At 42.4% G+C, this 20636-nt stretch overlaps 2 protein-coding genes across 4 annotated transcripts in view; one reads left to right on the top strand and one right to left on the bottom strand.

The window, feature by feature from the left end:
• Window positions 1-278, top strand: part of PLBD1 (phospholipase B domain containing 1) — a 42232-nt gene extending 41954 nt beyond the window's left edge. The window contains exon 11 of the mRNA XM_086610120.1: window positions 111-278. Within this exon, the coding sequence (XP_086466246.1) occupies window positions 111-278 (168 nt within the window). The remainder of the gene's footprint in view (window positions 1-110) is intronic.
• A 5031-nt stretch (window positions 279-5309) lies between these two features.
• ATF7IP (activating transcription factor 7 interacting protein) overlaps window positions 5310-20636 on the bottom strand; it is a 105944-nt gene continuing 90617 nt past the window's right edge. For 2 of the 3 annotated variants that reach the window (XM_086610994.1, XM_086610997.1), the window contains exons 12-15: window positions 16968-17135; window positions 15876-16061; window positions 11511-11623; window positions 5310-9989 (exon numbers count right to left, since the gene is read on the bottom strand). In XM_086610994.1, coding sequence (XP_086467120.1) covers window positions 9573-9989; window positions 11511-11623; window positions 15876-16061; window positions 16968-17135 — 884 coding nt within the window. In that variant the 3' untranslated portion in view covers window positions 5310-9572. The remainder of the gene's footprint in view (window positions 9990-11510; window positions 11624-15875; window positions 16062-16967; window positions 17136-20636) is intronic. The other variant, XM_086610995.1, reaches the window with a different exon arrangement.

The raw sequence follows: 20636 nt of genomic DNA, 5'->3' as shown, positions 1-20636 counted from the left end.
TTTCTTTACCTAACTATTATCAGATCTCCGGGAACTGTTCCTGCTCTGAGATGGGTGCATGTCAAACACTGCACAACACTTTTGCCCTGAACTCCTGTCCTTTATTACAGGTGTCGGACTTCCGCCTGGCTTCAGCGTTCACAGCCACTGCAATCAATGGCCCCCCGGTACAGGGCGGGCTCCCTGTCTTCAGCTGGAGACCGTTTAACCACACGCGGCATCAGGGCCTGCCAGAATCCTACAACTTTCATTTCGTGACCATGAGGCCAATCCTGTAAAACCAGCATCGATGTTCCCAAATGGAATTTTTTTAAATGGGAATTTTTATTCCTGTGTGTAATAAATCGACCTGGATGTCCACATCTCCGTGCCTTACCTATTTCCCCCTGTCCTACTAGGAGCTTTGTACTGACACTGGCCGCCTCTGTGCAGCCCAGTGCCCATCCGGCTCTTCTGAGCTTTTTAGGTGGCCCTTCCTCTGACTGGGATAGATGGGAAGCAGACGTGGCACGCATCACGGCTGTTCCCAGAGCAGGAGTGAACACGGGACCTGCCTCCAGGACTGGGCCAAGCCGGGTGGCTGCTTTGGGGGGTGGTGGCCTTATCACAGCGCTGGTTTAATGTCTGCCTTTTGTCTGAGCGGTGCCTGCGAGATGTGCTGCAAATTGCTTCTCATTCAGGAACGTCACTAGCAGAGAGAGTCTAGGCCCTGTTCTCCGGGGTGGATCTGGGTGCCTGGTGTTTGCAGGGCATGGCCTTCCGTGGTGTTTGCAAGATTTTCTTTGCCTCCCCAAAGCAGCATGCAACTGCCAGGCTGCAAAAGGTGGTGATGTGCCCAGTGATTTCTGAAAGCAGCCTGATGCTTTTGGAAGCACATACCTCACACACTGCTGGCTGTCCCAGACTGCACTCGCACTGTGAGTGTGTCCTTGCGATGGATGTCTTACTGATCGGCCCCTGCAGTTGTTCAGTGACCTCCTTGCCTGCTCCCTCAGCTGTGGAAGTGGACCGTGAGAGTGAGATGGCTGTGAGGGCCAGGGCTGTACGTGGTGCTCTCAGTTACCTCTGTTGACACTGAGGAGTTGTGTCACTGGGCTGTTTTGTGCTAGATGTTACGCATTTAATTAACTCAAACAAAATAAACAGCTCTTTCCTTATGGCCTTGGTGGTCCAAGCTAAAGCACTGCCCTGTATTTTGAAGAATGAGCAGCATAAGCTTTTGATGAGGCCCCTGGAGTTTAGCTCATGTGATGGGGAAGGATGTGAGTTACTGCAGCATAGGTGAGGTTCTGCCCTAAATATTTGGCTGTCACAGTAGGGCTGATTCCTGCTGAGGGAAGAGGGAGACCAGAAGTGACAGCAAAGCTTGTGCTGAGGACAAAAAGAGTCATGCAGGGACTGAAGCACTTTGTTTGCTGGAGCAGAAGGGGGTAAGTGTGAGAGGCTGGAAAGCATCTGTGTCCTGTGCAGGGCTTTCCCCCAAGCAGGAACAGCAGCACTCAACCAAACAGCCCTACCTCTGTGTTGGGCATTGGCAGCTCTAAGTGCAGGGAAGCTCTACCTGCCAAGTGTCACTTAGGTCCCTTGAGTTGTTTGCTTGGAGCCTGTGGTGTTCCTTCCTTCATCAAGGGTGGCTCAGGCTCTCCCTGGTGTGTCACTTTTTGAGCTCTCACTGAGACGCTCTGATTGCAGCTCCAGCCTCGCAGGGCAGCAATTGTGATGCTTTTTGGCTAAGCCATCAAATATGAACTTTTTGGGTAGCCCGCTGGTGTTTGCTGCTGACCACAGCCTTGAGGGACATATCCTGTACTGGAGACGGGCAGCTACAGAGCCACTGCCACAGGTTGAATTGAATTGGACTGGCTGTAATAGGCATTAAGGACCACACTTCACAGAAGGAATGGAGCTGGGCCGTGAAGGGCAGTACATGGATCTGAGCCAAGAATCATCTGTTTGTTGAGACCACAAGTACAGAGCAGCTGGAGGATGACCGTTTGCTACTTGACTGTCACTCCTAGGCAACACAGCAACACCAAGAGTGTATTTACTGCCTTTTCACCCAATCTTATATAAAAATACTAATGGAAAAGCATTGTTTAAAAGTTGGTCCCCAGGGACCAGGAAACTACCAATTGATTACTGTGTCATTGTTCTTCATGAGGCACAGCTGGATGCTTCCCCTGCTGCAGATGTGACAAGCCCGTTTATAAATATGCATGGTAATGGGATCTCTGCCATTCTCCCACCTTGAGTCTCCTACCCTGAGGCAGGAGCTGCTTTGTGCTGACCCAGAGTTGTAGGAAATCAGAGCTCTACTTTTGAGAGCCCTTTTCTGTGAGTAAATGTTTACATCAGTGGGCCCTTATGAGCCTTAAGACTCTAATCCTTGTTGACTATGGCTTTTTTTTTTGCCTTTGATGGTTGTGCTGTTAAAGGTCACTGCATTCCTCTTACTGTGCTGCCCTATGTGCTTCCTTTGTCAGCAGGCCAGCCCAGGTCGATCTGCCAACCATGACCACAGCAGCTGGGTCCAGCTCCTGTCCCCAGCACAGCACCATCAGGGACCAGAGGAGAAGGCTTTGAGTAGGGCTCCATAGGCCTACAGGCCAGGCCAAGAAAACCGACAGCTTAATTCTTAGGCAGCTGCATAAAGTTAAAAGGCCTCTTTCAGCCTCTTGCTTCCCTCTGCAGATCTCACTGTGAAAAAAAGGGGAAGGTGTGCTCTAAGCAGAGGATTTGTGGCAGAAGCTGTCCCCTTTTTCACACTCTGCTTCCAGGTTTTTCAAAGTCCTGTGGCTTCTGTCTTTTAAACTTCAGGTTTTCAGGCTTGGCTGAAGAAAGACTTTGGTGGGGGGATGGAACTGGGAGGTGGTTACGATGAACCTCTCTTGCAATAACAAAAAGAAACCTGCTGTTCAGTCACTAGAGAATTCCTACAGAGGAAATCAATCCTCCCCGCAGGACTCCCCACAACTGCATCTAAGGCAAGCTTCCACTTCCTTTACCATCCCTTCTCTGAAATCCAGTAACAAACTCATCCCTGCTCCCCCCCTCCCAGTTCAGCACATAGGCCATACTGGTCATACCCTGCATGGCCTCAGGTCTCACAGGTGGCAAGACCTGTCCAAGCACACACTGCCCTTGTCGCAGGAGCCACCCACGCAAGGTCCAACCAGTGCCTGTCTGGGCAAACAGCACTGCACTCCTCAGGGAGCAACCAACTTTATTTCTTTGCCAGGGTCCTGGTGCTGTGCTGCTGGGTCTGGTTACTTCTTGGTCTCTTCCTGGGCTGTTTTGTTGTTTTGTTTTGTTTTTTAGTTTGTGTTACACAGTAGAAGCAGCAGTGGTGGACAGAGGTGCACTTTGCTGAAGGTATGTTCCGCTCTGAGGTTGTAGCACTTCTTTCTAGACACACCACTGAGTGGGTGGCAAAGCCACCCTGCAGCAAAGCAGAGCAAGTGCTCCAGATGTTCACCTGCTCACTTCATGTTATACCAGCACGAACTGCAGTGCCAGCAGTGCTTGAGCAGACTATTACGCTGTTTTTTACGATAAAACTAGTGGTCTGAACTACGTGCAGTATGTATACTCGTATTCTACATAGGCAGTTTGAGAAACTCGGGACTTCCACATGTGATTTGTGAAGTGATGCCTGAACAGTCCATCATCTCTTGGTCAGTGGCGAGATGCAAGTTTTAGTAAAGTGCCAGGAAACTAATTATTACTGTGACAAATTAATTATATGCCCTTGAAGTATGGGCTCAGCACTAACTCAGGGTAGGCATGTCAGCAACTCCAAGTTTTAAGTACTTTGTTTGAGTTCTCTACAATTCAGCAGCAGAGCTGAGTCCAAGAGGCAGCTTTTACCGAACTGCCTTGGTGCTACACCTGGATTCTACCCTTGAGAGGCAACAGGGTGGGGGCAGAGACTTTCTTGATCCTTGCACTAAATCACCCTTTTCACCCCTGATTTCATCACCCTTGACTGGTGCAATTAGTTCTGTGCGCCACAGCTTGCCCCCTGCCTTGAGAACCACGGCCAGTCAGGCCTGAGACCACTGCTGCAGGCTCATGACTCTAATGCTTCAGGATGCTGTGAAAAACAAAAGTCATCTCCTGCACTTTGTCCAAAGCCTCTTGCTGTAAGAATGACGCTTTTTTTCGGAGGCCAAACCCAGCCCCTTGGTGGGAGAGGAGAGTAGCACCAGCAATCCGATTTCCATTCCTGTCCCCCTCTGGGACAACTGTGGTGTGCAAGTTACTTGATTCTGTCTGTCTGGGATACACAGACCCTCTTTGCTTTGCAGAAGCGCCTGGAAGGTGACTTTCCAGAAGTTAGAGCATTGCTTTAGGTTTTTTTTTTTTCTTCTGTGAGAAGGTTGGGAGGGCAGCATCATGCAGTTGACCTTCTGGGAATGACCAAGAGCCAAACCATCGCTGCTCAGTGCTACTTAAGCAAGGTGGCAACACTTCAGAAGAGGAAGAGCACACACTAGGCTCTTTTTGAAAGAGTTGTCTCCTGGGATGTCTGGAACTAAGCACAGATGACTCAAAATGTTAAAAACCCAGTAGTTTATTTCAAAGTATAAATTTCAGGCTTGTCAGACAAAACCCCACTACAGTTAACACAGACACACACACACTAATCTACAGTACATACAAAACCGGGGAGAGCTTGCAACTGCCCAGTTTAAATTGGACATTAAATCAGTCCTATGTTTTGTGTATTTACAAATCCAGCTGCAAAACGGAACAAGAAATCAGATTCTGAGTTTCCTAACAAAAGACTTTGCACGTGTGACTCCCAATAGCCAATAAGTGACTCGAGCTGAACAGGACTCCCCAAACAGCTACTACCCAGTTATCTTATTTACAGCTATACCCCATTAAATTAAGACAGCACTTGAAATATATATATATCTCTATATGTATGTGCATATATATAGAAAAGAAAAAAGAATGCTCAGCCTATGATAGTGACAATGAGAAATAAAGATGCGTTTTAATGGCTACTTGGGATAAAAAGGAAAATTCAATCATTTGCTTTCTCTTAGCTATCCTCATTTTTTTCTCAGAAGGTGTTTAGAAGGGAATACAGATTTTGGTGACAGGGTTGGCTCAAGTGTCACTTGAGCTCCTCTCCCTCCAGTGTTTTCATACAATGCCCACCCCTACCCAAACCAACAAATTAAAAAAATACATATTTAATATATCAAACTTCTATTTAAAAAATCTGGATAGATATTTTTGAGTAAATGAAAATACTGAAGAGTTTATAAGAAGGCAGAATCACAACTTGATTTTGTACAGTGTACTCTAATACTGGGGAATGGCTGTTTGAGGAGCAGGAACAGATTGGACCTGTCCCTACATAAAATACAGATTCTAATTTATTGGACATTTAAGACAAACAGCATAATGGAAGGGCTGAAGTGACTATTTTTGTTACAGTACAAAATGGTGCTCAGATCTTATTACTGGGCCCAGTCGTGCTCCCACTGAAGGCACCAGGGGTGTTGCCATTGTTTTCAAAGGAAGCAGGGTAAGACCCCTTATTTTTACAGGGAAGACACTATGGGCATTTCCAGCCTTGTGCTAAAACCCCTGGGATGGGCGAGTGTCTCAGTGCTTGTGCTCAGTGACCTAACGTGGCCACTGGTAGCACAAATAATCGAACCAACTGTTACTCCTAGGGAAGTTGGTCAGAGCATGGAAATAAATACAGGCTGAGGGGAACCTGCCTCTGCACCTTCATGTTTTCTGAAGCTGCCACATCTATACTACATATTGTAGATGCTATACCTACAGTTTGCCCCTGCCTAGAGTTTAGTTATTTGAATCCAATAAAGCTTTTTTAGACATATACTGAAATAAAGGAGGCCAGTGAAGCTGTAGCTAGGACAGCGGAAAGGAATGGCATTTTGCCGTCAGCACTCCACAGCAGGGCTCCTCTCCAACCAGAAACTGAACTAGCTCAAATTACTTTCAACCTGGACACCCAGATGCCCTTGTATCACCCAGAGAAAACAAAACAAACCTGAAAGAAACCAGAAAGTAAATGAGGATGGAAGACACAGCTGTAGAATCAATGCTGTGTTTGCTACAACACAGGGAACTAGATCCAAGGTGGTGCTGCTGAAATGTCATGGACCCAGTGGCAACAGCAAAACACTAAATCAACAACTTTATACCAGGCTACTGAAAATACGATGGAAAAACTGGTATGAAGTGCAGAGCAGAAACTATGAACAACCCTTCCACTTAAAAGCCATATAGAGATTTTTAACATATTTAAAAGTGGATTATTGGAAGCCTCCAGCAACCAGCGCTTTCATGGAGAGCCCAGTCTAGAAGTACAGTGTTAACAGACCTGTACTGAATGTTCCTGGGTATTTTGGTAATACTTTCAAATAAAGTCTATTAAATGAAATCAATTATTTCTGAATGTTTGTTGCTAGCAGAAATTTAGTTTCTCAAGAGTTTTATTTTTTTCTGAGAGGTAAAAGATAATAAAATAACCAGCCACCTCACAACACAGGGAAGTGTGCCATGAGCTAAGGAATTAAGCAATACTCCTGTTCGTTTGCATAAGGGGTGAATACTCACTGCAGAGATCTGCTCCATCATGAAAATGATGGAGCAGAAACAGCATTGTTTGTTGTGTGTCAGTGATTTAAAGCTACCTTTAAGGTCTCCAAACCAAGCCAGTCATGTGAAAGTCAAGCCAGGCTTTATCGCATACTTCGCCACCACTACTTGCTCAAGATCCTGAAATTGGACCTTTAACAGTTTTGCTAGGATGAAACAAATGAGAAGTCAGCTTTTACCCCACAGCAGTGATGGCTGCAGTCAACAAACGGTAGCTAGCTTATTTAGTCTGTTCACAAAAAAATCAACTGCACTCTGCCACACATAGCAGAAATGGATCTATGAAGCCAGAAGCCAGTTTTTACAATCGGTTGAAGTTGAGAACTACATCTTTCTTTAGTAAATAAAGATGTGTCTTCTTTCTCTAAAGATACAGCCCCCAAAATGTCCAAGCTCAACATCAGACCGTCTCTAATAATAATACCTCCACTGGAGGAAAGAAAAAAAAATTCTAGCACAGGACTCTCACCCTCCACCTATCCCAAGCAAGACAAAGCTAAGAACAATCGTGACCTAAACACAAGCACAAACTATAGAAAAGCTCATGTATAGTTTGGGCTGGAATCACAATTAAATAAGCAGCATAAGTTCTAGATTGTATTTTGATATTTATTTTAACTTTCAAATTATAAAACCTCATTGTACTGATATGGCCAATGGCCCTTTGGTACCACCTCAAAGACACATTAAAAAAAAAATTGCCCAAGGAGGACTTGACAGCCATCAGCTGGAATGAACTGCTCTGACCGCTACTACAGAACTGGCTTTGTAAGGACTCAACTTTCCCTAAGTAGACTAAATGGATTATTAAGTAATTATTCCTTGAAATAGGCAGATGAAACATTTCATTAAACATAGAAAAAAAAAAATCAAGGCATTATTGATTATTGGCACCAGTAATACAGGGACAACCGTTATTCAAAGGAAAGCTTGCACGTCGTTCATACATGAGGTTCAGTGTGAACCTTCTCTTGGATTTACTTGGATTTAGACAGAATTTTTGCTTGCCCAAATCAACGTAACTGCTGTGCTTTAAATGCAAATATCCATACAGAAAACATTCGTTACTCACCTGACAGAATCCCAGCTCCGTGAAGGAGTGCAGTAAAACAGCACAAACAAATGTCTACAGTGCAGTTTCCTTCACTGACAAACGTTCTTGAAGGGAACACAACTACAGAACACGTAATCTCGTAGCATATTTCACCAGCCATGTTTTGGGATTTAACTTTTCCTGCCCTTTTTCAACCTTGCTTTACATTTAAAAATGCTGGTTTTAAGAAAGAGAGCATTTAATTTAGAAGATGTTACCTTCTACAGCTTTGCTACATGGCAAAATGGATTAAGAAAAATGGACTCTTTCCCTTCTAGATCCACTGTTTGGTTCTACTGGGCAGGAATGGGACGGCTGTCCATGTTCTGAAACGTGCCAAAATAAAAACCTTACATACACTTTCTCGTCCAGGTACGTTACAATTTGGTTCTGCAAAAAGCAAGTTTAACATGTCAGCAACAGTAGGGCAGATGCACCAATTTCTTTTCTCAACTTTGAAGCATCATGAAAGCGTCTATCAACATCTGCAATTGCTCACAAGGTTTAGCCCCATGTCTAGAATTGTTTCTAACCTTCTAACCTGCACTAGCTTTCTGCAGAGGCAGGCAGGTGACTGAGAGAAAAGGACTGGGAAGCCAACTCCTCATCTTCTTTTACCAGCCAAACATCCAAACGAGTGCAAACAGCTAGAAGCTTTCATGGTGCCACACCACAGAGGTTTCTTCTTTGGCTGAACTGCAGCATACGGCTTTCCCAAAAGAACAGGGAAAGGGCTCTGGTGGAAAACACTGTCTGCATACTCTAATATTGACAGGACAAAAACAACTACTCGAGAATTACAGTGAGGAAAGGGTTGAATGATACTGCAGATAAAAGTGAATCCAGCATCAGCAGATGTTACACTCCCTGGTCTTCACAGAAATAATTACTGCAGGCCAGGAAAACGAGAAGCTGTAATGAAAGGCTAGAAGGGTAAAGGGAAAAATGACTCCAAGCAAATAAAAGAACACCACAAGGTATCTGGCTACATTTATTTCTGAAATTATTCTTTAAGGCACAAAATAAATTTAAAAAGTAGGGCTGGGTGTATGAGGGGAGGGGCAGAGTAATTATCTGAGCTGGAGAGGTGTGAATGCAGTCTCTAGAATCCAGTTTCAGATCTGACCTGGGAACACTCCCAGTGTGAGTGGGGGAGGATGGTGAAAGTAGAGCAGCATTTTATTTAGGAGAAGTAGGAGGTAGTGGGGTGATTTTATTATTTTTTTTTTCCACCACCTCCAAATTTACACACATATTAGTTCCCTGGCCAGACTCAAGTTCCCTTCCCTCCCCTCAGAAAGCTCACTGCAGTTTGTAAAATAAGACCAGACCACTCAATCTTCCAGTACAAAAGTGAGACCCTCAATCACCTTTCATATCACAGCCTGATCACAGTGGTGGGGGGCAAGAGGCAACTCTGTTCTTGTCCTCATGTTAGTGCCTTGGTAGATATTACAGATGTGTATGTTTTGCTTCAGGCAAACTGCAGTTTATTATTTTGTTCCCACTCTGAAGCAGAATCCCAGGCATCCATGGTGCCCTTGGATAAAGGGTAGGTAGGTATCTGGGTGGAACAGCTGTCATGGAAGGAAAAATGAAATTTTCCAATGGTCCATGACTCAAGCTATCCAGAACAAACAGGCTCTCTTGCTGCAGGTGAGACTTTTATTTTTCTTTTGGTTCTGAATGCATGTAGTGTACCACACAGCTGTCTAAAATAATCCTGCAGAGAGTGGATTTAAAAGTGAATTTCATGCATGGGATCAACTCCCCCAAAACTGGGGTAATTCTTGGTAGAAGGACAGGTTTAAAGGCTCCAAAGATCTCTAGTTTAACTGTTGTGGGAAGAGATCACATCTGTGGACTGGGGGTCACAGAAGGGTCCAAAACGTCCATAGATGTCCTTAGCCCGGACTGCAAAGTAGTATTTGCTGCCAGACACAAACTGCGTAAGAGTGCATGCCATAGGTAGTGGGAGGGCCTTCACTTCCCCAATCTTCTTCCACTGGGAGGACACAGTGGCACTCGGGTCCTCGTGGTAGGCGTAGAGATGGTAACTGTCCACAGCGGCACAGCTCCGGTCCACCTCTATGACACCCCATGACAGCACGATACCATTCTGGCTCTGTACCCGTGCCAGCTTCAGCTGTGGCTTTTGAGGCAGAGAAGTCTTGGCAGCTTCAGGGGGCAGACGTGCTGGCTGGGGTGCCTCCGGGAGTGGCGCAGGATGTAGAGGGCGTGGCTGCTCCTAAGCGATGTAAGAGCAATAAGGGAAAGGTCAGAGCCTACAGCAGTGGAAGGAAGCTTTAATTCATCATTCCCCAGGCAAATGGAAGCAAACGAGCCTGCAATCAACCAAGCCATCACAATTCTAAGTCCTGTGTGCAGAGGCAAGAGAGCAGCAGCAAAGGCTGAGACGGGGTGGGACCAAGGATGCCATAAATTCTTCTTATTTGCATATAAATCCCTAGCTGTGACTGTTGCCACAGTTATTTCCCTATATCCTCTTTGCTTCCCACCCAAGAGGTAGTGGACTGAACAGAACACTGTGCTCTTTACCAAGACCAAGCAGACAGGTTCATAATGATTTTGAGCTAATCTACATTTGAGCTGTTGTTTCCACATTATCCAGAACACCCCAGGCAGTGGATTAAGCTGACAACTCACGAGCTTTTCAACAGGCAGGTTTTCAGTCACAAAAGGAAGAACAGGAAAGGGTGCCACATGGTTTTTATCACCTTAAATTGATCGCAAAAGCTCAGCCTCAGTTTCCAGAAAATTTTGAAATAAAAGGCACTAATGTGGCTTTCCATTGTTTTTTGTTTTTTTTTGGTTTTTGTTTTTGGTTTTTGTTTTTTTTTTTATACCACAGAAGCAGTCCTAGGTTTCTCATTTCTGTTAAGATGAATTTAGGAATGTGGTTACAATGAGTACAAAACTTTGTTATCCTTCAAGCCAGGGGCATTTCAGGTTGGAATCTAGGGTAGTTTTTGCCATATTAAGTGTTCTGTGTTATACTGGCTTGATTTATTCTCTTTATTTGTCACTAGAGAATGAAGTTGAAGGGTGTCTAGATTGAAAGAATGGTAAGCCACCTTGTTGGTAATATATTTACTATTTCAGGATATCACAAGTGATGTGACTGCCCAACAGTTAGTATGCAGGCAATGTATTTGGTTCAGTTTCAACAGCAAAACGATATGAAATGAGTCAGAGTAAATTCTTATTTACTTATGAATAAGATATGAAAATCTTATGAAATAAGATTACTTATTTCATAAGTAATACTTATGAAAAGGGGTTTGAGGTGATGCATTAGTAATCACCTCTAACAATGACAAAAAACCCTCTGAAATTCGGGAGTTGGCAACTTTGAGGACTTGTCTGTACCTTGTTTTTCTATCTCAGTTTTGCAAGCAACTGTACTGAGAAACTGGTCATCCAATTCATAGCCAAACCATGACTAAAGTTTTTAGTGGCAGTTCTTCTGTACCCTTGACTCCACAAGCCACCTGCAGACAATTCATGCACCCTTTTTCACGATGTGCTACTGGAGCACTCTGGGGTAAGCTAACAGATTGCATAGCTTTTACCACCCTTGGCAGAAGTTACTGTATGTGATAGGGTGGTGCGATGCAAGTGAATTGGCTGCAAAGTATGTACAAGGCATTTCGCTGTTCTGCAGCTCACAATGAGAATCAATGTGCAAGACATTAATGCACAGACAAGCCTGTAAACTGCATTAAGTGATGTCGAAACGACTACTCACAGCATGCCCTTGTGGCGGTCGATGATGCACTGTAAGCTGAGGTGCTCCAGATCCAAGAGTTAGTCCGTTGTTCACAACATACGCAGTTGTTTGAGGCATTCGTACTGTCATACCTAGAAGAAGCACAACGAATACTTTGAGTATTCAACACTTAAAATCAGCTGAACAAAGCACTGGAAGACCAACTCCTTGCTTCGGTTGGATGCCACCAAATTTCAAACTGATACACTCTCCTCAAACTGCCAGCAGACTGATCAAGTACTGCGCAACAACAACACCGCTTCCCATCCCCCGAAGCGGTAAAAGTGAAAGAGAACAAGTGCTTATGTCTGCAGAGGGGACAGAATGACGTGATATCCACTCAGTATCCAAATGCCAAAGGCTGTGTGATGGATGGCACCAAAACCGAAAGAGATGAGTCATTGTCCAAAAAGCTTGTCCTCCCTCACAGAATGGACACCGCAATGTATGTTACTCACAGGTGTAGCTATTTCATTCATTCCCACAGCGCACTCACCTGACTGGCAGAAATAAACTAGGTAATTTTATAGCCTTGTAGATAAATCCAGAACTCTCACAAACTATCAAGTTTTCATTCATTTTATACTACATCTGTCCTGGTCTTGACTGGGACAGAGTTAGTTTTTCTTTTTAGCAGCCAGAAGAGTTCTGTGTTTTGGATTAGTCTGAGATTCATTATGAGAACAACGTTGATAGTGTGCTGATGTTCATAGTTGGCACTGAGACATCGAGGACCTTTCAGCTTCCCATGGTTTTGCTAGTGTGCAGGAGCACAACAGGCTAGGACGACAAAGGGCCTACAACTCCTCTTATGATTTGACCTTAGACTTGGGATTGAGGGCCAAATTGGACAATGTTATTCCGTAACATGCAACGTCATGCCCGGTATATAGATGAGGGCTGACCAAGAAGAAAGGGCTGGCTCTTCCAAGGGCTCTTTCTCTCTTTGGAGGTCTCTCTCTCGGAGTTCTATCTCCCTTGCTTTCCATTTGGGCCTCTCACTCATCCAGAATTGTGGTGCTGGGACTTAACTGTTTCGAGATCTTTTGCCAGGACGGGACAGGTGTTGGTCACCAAGTGGTGAGCAATTACTTTGTGCATCACTTGTTTGTGTATATATTTTTATATATTCATATAATATTAATATTTTATCATTGTTACTTTTAATTTTATATTATTAAATTGTTCTTATCTCAACCCACAAGTCTCCTCTCTTCCCCTTTAATTCTCTTCCCCATTTCCTGGGGTTGGGGGAGGGTGGGTGAGCAGCTTTGTGGCATTTAGTTGCCCACATCATCTCACTCTCTTAAGTAACATTTTGTCTGCTTACTGTTGGAACATGTACGTTCTATGAGCTGAAAGCTTTTGCTCATTGTTATGGGTTGCCTACGGTGTCCCTCTGCTTCTATTTAGAAATGCACGATTTGGGGCAATCTCCACCGTCCCCTACTTCCACACTTGTATGAGATCAAAGCACTCTAGCACTCCGGAAGAGAAGCTCGCAGAGCAACACATGTCAGGAAACCATGGCTACCGTATGGTAATTTCTTCTCTATATAAACAGGCATCAAGCTATGATCACAGGTGATGAGCATCAGAAGTCTACGTAATCTGTGAGTTCGAGGCAGGGAGCTCAGAGTGTTAAATCTTAATGTTTCTGTTATAAAGTGCTCAACTCTAGGTAGCTGCTTCCCATCTTTTTCCTATTGGCACATCTAAGAAGCTAATGAAGCTGTGCAAACTCCTGTAGGATAAACAGTCACCTGAACTGGCTATTTCTCATCTATAAGAATTCAATCAAATATGCTGTTTTAGCATGACTGTGATTCTACCTCAGGAAATTACAATAATCTGAAGACAGATGGACAGAAATGCCTTAATAAGATATAAGGCACAAATTCACCATTATTTCTAGGTATGTTGCTACTTGGTTGAGGTAGAAGTACAAAACTACAACTTCCGAAGCACTTCCGATGACTTCTCACATTTAATTTTTCAAAGACGAAGTGCAGAGTTCTTACTCCTGAAGCATCTGCTACAGATACTAAAGACTGTTTCGATGATAATATAAACCAATACAGATCAGCAGCAGCATTTCTGTGGGCTGTATAAGACAGACGGTGAAAAATGTAGAATGGACTAAAAGATGAAAACTCATGACATCTAAAACAGATCAAGAAACTTTATTGCTTTTTTGTTAACAATATGTGAAACCCCTCCACCTGGTATGCAAATAAGAAGCCTTGAAGTAAACTGTGTTCTAACTAAACTGGTCTTTTATGGCTAACTAAACTGGCTAACCATCTGGCTGGCTTCCTTGTCCCAGGTACAGGGGATGCACAATGCTATGGAGGAACCATCATTTTCTTATGTCTTATGTGGCTTGTCAGACAGTAGTACTGTATAGTACACAGACATACTTTTCAAGCCAGAGGTAACAGAACTGCCTCTGACAGAATCACAGAAAAGTCTAGGTTTAAAGGGACCTCTGGAGATGATCTGGCCCAACCTTCTGTTGACAGAATGTTCCTAGATTACGTTATTCAGGGTCTAGTCAAGCTGAATCTTAATTATTCTGGTGGAAAATTGCCTTGATTTCTGAGAATTTGTAAGCAGATGACTGACAGATAGCCATTCATTTTATCACTGGAACATCAGGGCAGAAGCACATAACACAGAGATCTGCTGTTGGATGATCTTGCCCGAAAAACATATGAATTCCCTATGTCATTGAGCTCTCCTAAAAAAGGCTTTAAAATAACGTATTACCTATTATATGTTCTTCAATGACACATTAATTATCTTGCATGTCTTACACTAAAAAGTATTCTGTAGATATTAATATGAGTAATGTGTATTTAGTCATCATAACTGCTCTAAAAAGTGGCAGATTCTGATAAAAACATGTATTTTATACTTTGGTACAAAAGAAGAAAAATACTATTAAAAATAGTTAACATAAGTGAATGCACAGTTAAGTACTAAAAACTCCTTCCAAAACAGGTAGATCACACGCGTCTAACTTGTAGCTAAGAGGAATGATGAAGAAAACTAAGCATGGGCTGAGGTTACGCTGTCTTTTATGGCTTTTTGGCAACAGGAACGCAAGATGCAGACACGCCTCTCAAAAGATACTGCTGCTCACAAGAACCTGAACTCAAGTGCACGTGGCACAAGAGTCTAAGAAGTTTAAGAAACATGAACAAGTACTCTGAAAAGAACAGCAATCTCCTCACACCCTGACATTTCACAGATGTAGCTCAAGAACTGTCTGATGAACTTTTGTTTAGCTAGCACAGGTGATTTTTCACAGCCTATAACAATGCAGCTGAATCCAGTTGTAAGAGATACTTAGAATAAAAGTGTTACAAGCATAGATGGATATTATCTTTTCCAAAAACTATCGTTTCGGAACAATGAATCAATTATGTCTGTGCAAACCTACATAGGTACAGCCTTACATGGCTCAAGCACGCAGTGTTCTGAGTCTGGCTTATACAGAAGGTGTCTAAAAAGTCACTACTGGGACATCACAAAAGTCGTCTCATACACAGTGCACCGAAACTGGGCAATTTATGTTCAACATAATGGTGCTAAATGACCACAGTGTAGAAATTGTGAGGAGCTAAAAAAAGGCAGTTAAGATCCACTACTTAGTAACAAAATATAAGCTACCATTTGACTTTAATGTCTTTTTTGACATCTACTACTCATTTCAGAAAATAAGTTTACTATAATGGGAAGATATTAGTTACATTTGCAAAGTCAAGATGAACTTGCTAACATCACTAGTCAAGGAAACTCAAGCATGCATCAATTTCTGATACATTTAGTGAGAAATTACATTTGTCCAGGCCTAGATAAAATAAGGAAATTTGCTGGGCACAAGACATAAGAGATTGTTAAGGAATTACATTAGTATGCCTGATATAAATGCAACTTTTAGACAGGAAATCAAACACAATTTACTACCTACTTAGATGTTTTAATCTTATTGCCTAATAAAAAAAATGGTCTCTAACTATCTTTCTACGAAAACAGTGGTGCTCATCACATTACCTTCTGCTAAAGTACTGAATATGTAATCCAGAGATGCTTAATTGGCAGTTAGTGCCTGAGATGACTTAAATCCAGTTTTTCCTCATTCACATAGCTGCAGAGAGAATGATTTCTTTATAGTCTGAGATTTTCTCAAGTCTATAAGCTGGGAAAAACCCCTAACCTCTATAATTTGGACTAGTATTGTAAAAAAAACAAGCAACAAACCCAAACAAAAAAAAATACTAACGCAACATCCATCAGGTAGAACGTAACAAGCTGTGCATGGAAGACAGCATCCCCTACCTCCAGTCTGCGGGGTGATTGGCCTTAAACTTGAGCTTGGCATAACGGCTCCTCTGACAGGATTCTGAGCTGGTGGTGGAGGAAGCGTGGTATAGACCACCTGATGGTTGGCAGGGGTTCTTGGTATAGGAAGTTTTGCAGTCGTCTGAGTCACTGGCCGATGAGTTACATTCACTGTTGTCGAAGCTGGAAAAAGACAGAGAGACCACAACCTAGAATGGAATTCCACAACATTATGCCTGATATGCCTATTCCAGAGTGGACACCTCCTTTGAAAAACTGACTCATCTGAACCACGCAAAATGAAAACTGTCTCTGTGAAATTCTATTTGCTTTTGATAACGCAATAAAACAGAAAACAGCCTAAACAAACAGTAATTTTCACCTGAAATAATGCCAACATATACACAAATTCCAAACAGAAAAAATAAACATAGTACCCCCACAAAAAAAAAAAAGGAAAAAAAAGACCTGACTGTAAGCACAGCTGTGGAGAATATAAACCCCATCACCAAAGAGTCTATAGAACAGATGAGTCGTAAGACAATACCAATGCCAACTAATCTTCAACAATCATCTACAGAAGAAGAGAGTAAATTAAAGGGGAGGGGAAAAAAAATAAATCTCTGTTTCTTTATGTTAAAAAGAAAAAAAAAAGAAATCACACTGCAACAAAGTAACATTCAACTAGAGATGGAACTTCAATGTCAGCCTTGCCATCCACTCTGCCAAAAGGATTAATCGCTAAGCGCAAGGGGACAGAGTTAGGAGTGATGTTGCTAATGTTTCTTTCCCCATTACTTTAAAAACGCAACTGCTACAGGTTTCTTTTCCTTCACTTTTACAAACAACAGCATATTTAATAATTTCCATGACCATCCTTAGCAGGATTTCTTCCTCTCCATTGCATAAATTGGACCCTGAATTCTTTCCAAAACAACTGGGAAACTGACTTTAATGGAAGACTTAAAAAGTGACTCAAACATTCCAAATATTCACCTGAAAAGATTAGCACAAAGTAGAACACATAAGGGTCTAGTTTAAGAAAAAAAGTAGTCACTGCATTCACATAATGATGTGAAATGAAGTTACCTGTAGGTAATACATGTATGGCGGTCTGGGAAGGTCCGCTTGTTGGCACACCTGTCTGCTGAACAGGGTTTGGCTGCAAAGGCTGCAAGGTCTGCAAGGGTCGAGCCAAGGGCTGGGAGGATATGCTCAATCCTGTAACAGGTGTCTGGTTCTGCTTCTTGCCATCTGCTTTAAAACAAAATAAAATTATAGACAATAGCAAACAGAAACTAGAACATCACAGAGTTTTTCTATCTTTCTCCTCCCCCCATCATTCAGAGATTAGCAAAGAATATTTCCTAGCATGACATTTCTTTAATCTTTTCATTCTGCAAACAAAACTGTAAAACTTCATTCAATTCCCCTCACTTTCATCATCTCAATCTTCACCCCACTCCATATTGTTGCATTCTATCATCATGAAGTCTGCATATTTCAGCATAATTTGGAAACCTGAATTTAATGAAACACTATCCCAAAGTCTTTAAAAGTTTCTATTAAAAAAAGAATAGCCTAAAACCTTACCAAGGCCAAAACACTGCTGTACTCAATTTGTTTCAAAGAAGTGATAGAGCTGCCTAAATAAATCTTGTCTACCTTTGATGCTTACATCCTTGTCATTTGCTGATGCTTCCCTTTTTTCAGTATGTTAGTTAGTCCTGTTGCCGTTTTGAATTTTCATGCTATTTTCTTAGAGGGGAATCTGGAGCTGGAGGGAAGGGATGCCATCCAGAGGGACCTTGACAGGCTGGAGAGGTGGGCCTGTGAGAACCTCATGAAGTTCAACAAGGCCAAGTGCAAGGTCCTGCACATGGGTCGGGGCAATCCCAAGCACAAGTACAGGCTGGGCGGAGAATGGATTGAGAGCAGCCCTGAGGAAAAGGACTTGGGAGTGCTGGTGGATGAGAAGCTCAACATGAGCCGGCAATGTGCGCTGGTAGCCCAGAAAGCAAATCGTATCCTGGGCTGCATCAAAAGAAGTGTGGCCAGCAGGTCGAGGGAAATGATTCTGCCCCTCTACTCAGCTCTTGTGAGACCCCACCTGGAATACTGTGTTCAGCTCTGGAGTCCCCAACATAAGGAGGACATGGAGCTACTAGAACGAGTCCAGAGGAGGGCCACGAAGATGATCCGAGGGCTGGAGCACCTCTGCTATGAAGACAGGCTGAGAGAGTTGTGTCTGTTCAGCCTGGAGAAGAGAAGGCTCCGGGGTGATCTTATAGCAGCTTTCCAGTACTTAAAGGAGGCCTACAGGAAAGCTGGAGAGGGACTTTTTACAAGGCCATGTAGTGATAGGACAAGGGGCAATGGATTTAAACTGAAGGAGGGGAGATTTAGATTAGATATAAGGAAGAAATTTTTTACATTGAGGGTGGTGAGGCAGTGGAACAGGTTGCCCAGAGAAGTTGTGGCTGCCCCATCCCTGGAAGTGTTCAAGGCCACGTTGGATGAGGCTTTGGGCAACCTGGTGTAGTGGAGGGTTTCCCTGCCCATGGCACAGGGGTTGGAACTAGATGATCTTTGAGGTCCCTTCCAACCCTAACCATTCTATGATTCTATGAATCGCTTTATTATTTATAGAAAACGTTGAAAAGAGAATGTAAGTTGATTTCTCACAGTGGCACTCTCCTCAAAATGACTTACTGACTTCTGAGAAGGGACAAATAGTGTCTGTATCTGTAGTTTACTGCAGTAGTATTTTTTCCTCCTTTAATTTATTTGCGACAACATAAAACATTCGAGTGCAAGTCTGTATGTAATCAAGCCTGTGCACAAGCTGGATAAAGAATTGAGAAGCTTTTCCCTGGTTATTTCAGCTAGATATTAGAGTAGTAGTGGGCAGAGAAGGAACCACCAAAAACTAAAAAATACAAGATGAAACAGCAGGTTTTAAGGACACTCATTCAAAAAGATTTGCCCTAATGCAATTGTACATGCAGCAGCCACTAATTTCTCTAAGTAAGAGAGTGCACAATATAAAACAAAAAAATACGATACTATGTATTTTGAGAAAACGTATCAACAATATATTGAAGAACACATTTAGAAACTACCAATTAAGTATACTAACTGGATTGCAAAATACTGGGATTTTAGCAATTGGACATTATTTTAATGGTCTAATTGAGCTGTCTAACACCAGCTATTAATAGCTTGAAGTAGCAGTACCCTTCACAAACTGCTGTACAATAAATTACATACAATTCAAGACCTCAAAAATAAAATACAATATAAATTACAGATCATATTGTCTTTCTGTAGACTGAATAGCTGAAATACTTCACTGAAGCCATTTGATGAAAAGATATTTTCTTTTTTCAAAGTGTATAAAAGAAGCAATAAAGGGATGCTCATTTTGAAAATAAAAGATGAGACGTTTCCTGCTCTTTCATGAACTAATAGGTCTTGTGATTAGTTCACGCTTATTTTCCATGAGTATGAGAGACTTCCCAGTGTTCAACAAATTATTTGACTCTGAAGAGATTCCTACACCTGCTTACTTTGAATATTTACAGACTGATGCACATTTCAACTGCCACTGGATAATTTAAGAGACGCGAAGGCATTCTTAGTCATGACCTAGAGAAGATGTGCTCGCGATCCAACTAGTAAAAAACCAGACACACTACTGCTGTAAAAATATAGTTCAAGTAAAAATGACAGTCTGGACAAATGTGAGGGTTTTTTTGGTTTTGCTTTTGTTTTTAATCTCACACAGAAGCAAGTTCATTTGTCCCTGACAAATCAAGAGCCCCATGGAGATTCCACTTGCTGGAAACTAGCAGGATTGCACCAGCCACAAGAAATGAGGAAAGATAATCAATTAGATTCACTAAATAAATACAAAAAAAGAGCAAATGCTAATTTAGCTACGTAAGTAAAAAATCAGCAAGGAAAACAGGAAGGCTGGGCACATAGTAAGCACAGGACTACGGTTAAAAGTAATACAGGAACAGTTCCAATGCTAAATGAACACAGCATCATAATGATTAAAAATATGGAACTGGAGGAGACAGGACAATCTGATTTACGGAAATGAGCATGAAATGGAAATCACTACCACTGGAGGTGTAAGCAAAACTCTTGAGAACACTAGATACGTGTTGCTCTTCTATTTGAATCAGTACCGAATTTATATTCCAGCATACTGCAGGAAACACTTTAATGCTAGAGGTACTTTCTCTCCCAAGATTGTGTACTAATAAATCTAGAACAAAATGAAATTTGCTCCACATTTGCTGGAAACAAAATGCAGTGGAAAAAATATTTGGCCGAAGGTATATACATGCCTATGATTATGCAAAGGTTGTCAGAGTGTACTCTTCCTCTTTTTAACCTGAATGTTATTATCAGAGCACGTGAATTATTTCCCAAGAAACTTGCTCAAAATACTAGAGATGTGTTTTCACTGCATGGTGACACTCAAGCTTTTATGAGGGTTCAGTCCATATGTTTTTACAGCTTACACGAAAAATACTGACTCCTCACACAAATTCTAAACATACACTAATCTGCAAGGCTGCAACTATCAGTGAGAGTCTGGCTTCTGCTTTGCAGTGAAGAGACATATAGAAGTTAACTCAGCCTAAAAGTTACCTCCTAATCAAAGGACAATTTTCTAAAACCTGACAACTTAGGGGAAAGAATCTCAGAATATCCCACAGGAGAAAACTGTAAGATACTGGCTCA

This window comes from Tauraco erythrolophus, chromosome 4 (assembly GCF_009769465.1).
Source record: "Tauraco erythrolophus isolate bTauEry1 chromosome 4, bTauEry1.pri, whole genome shotgun sequence".
NCBI lineage: Eukaryota > Metazoa > Chordata > Aves > Musophagiformes > Musophagidae > Tauraco > Tauraco erythrolophus.
The sequence above is the reverse complement of the archived record's forward strand: the minus strand, read 5'-3'. Positions and strand labels throughout refer to the sequence as shown.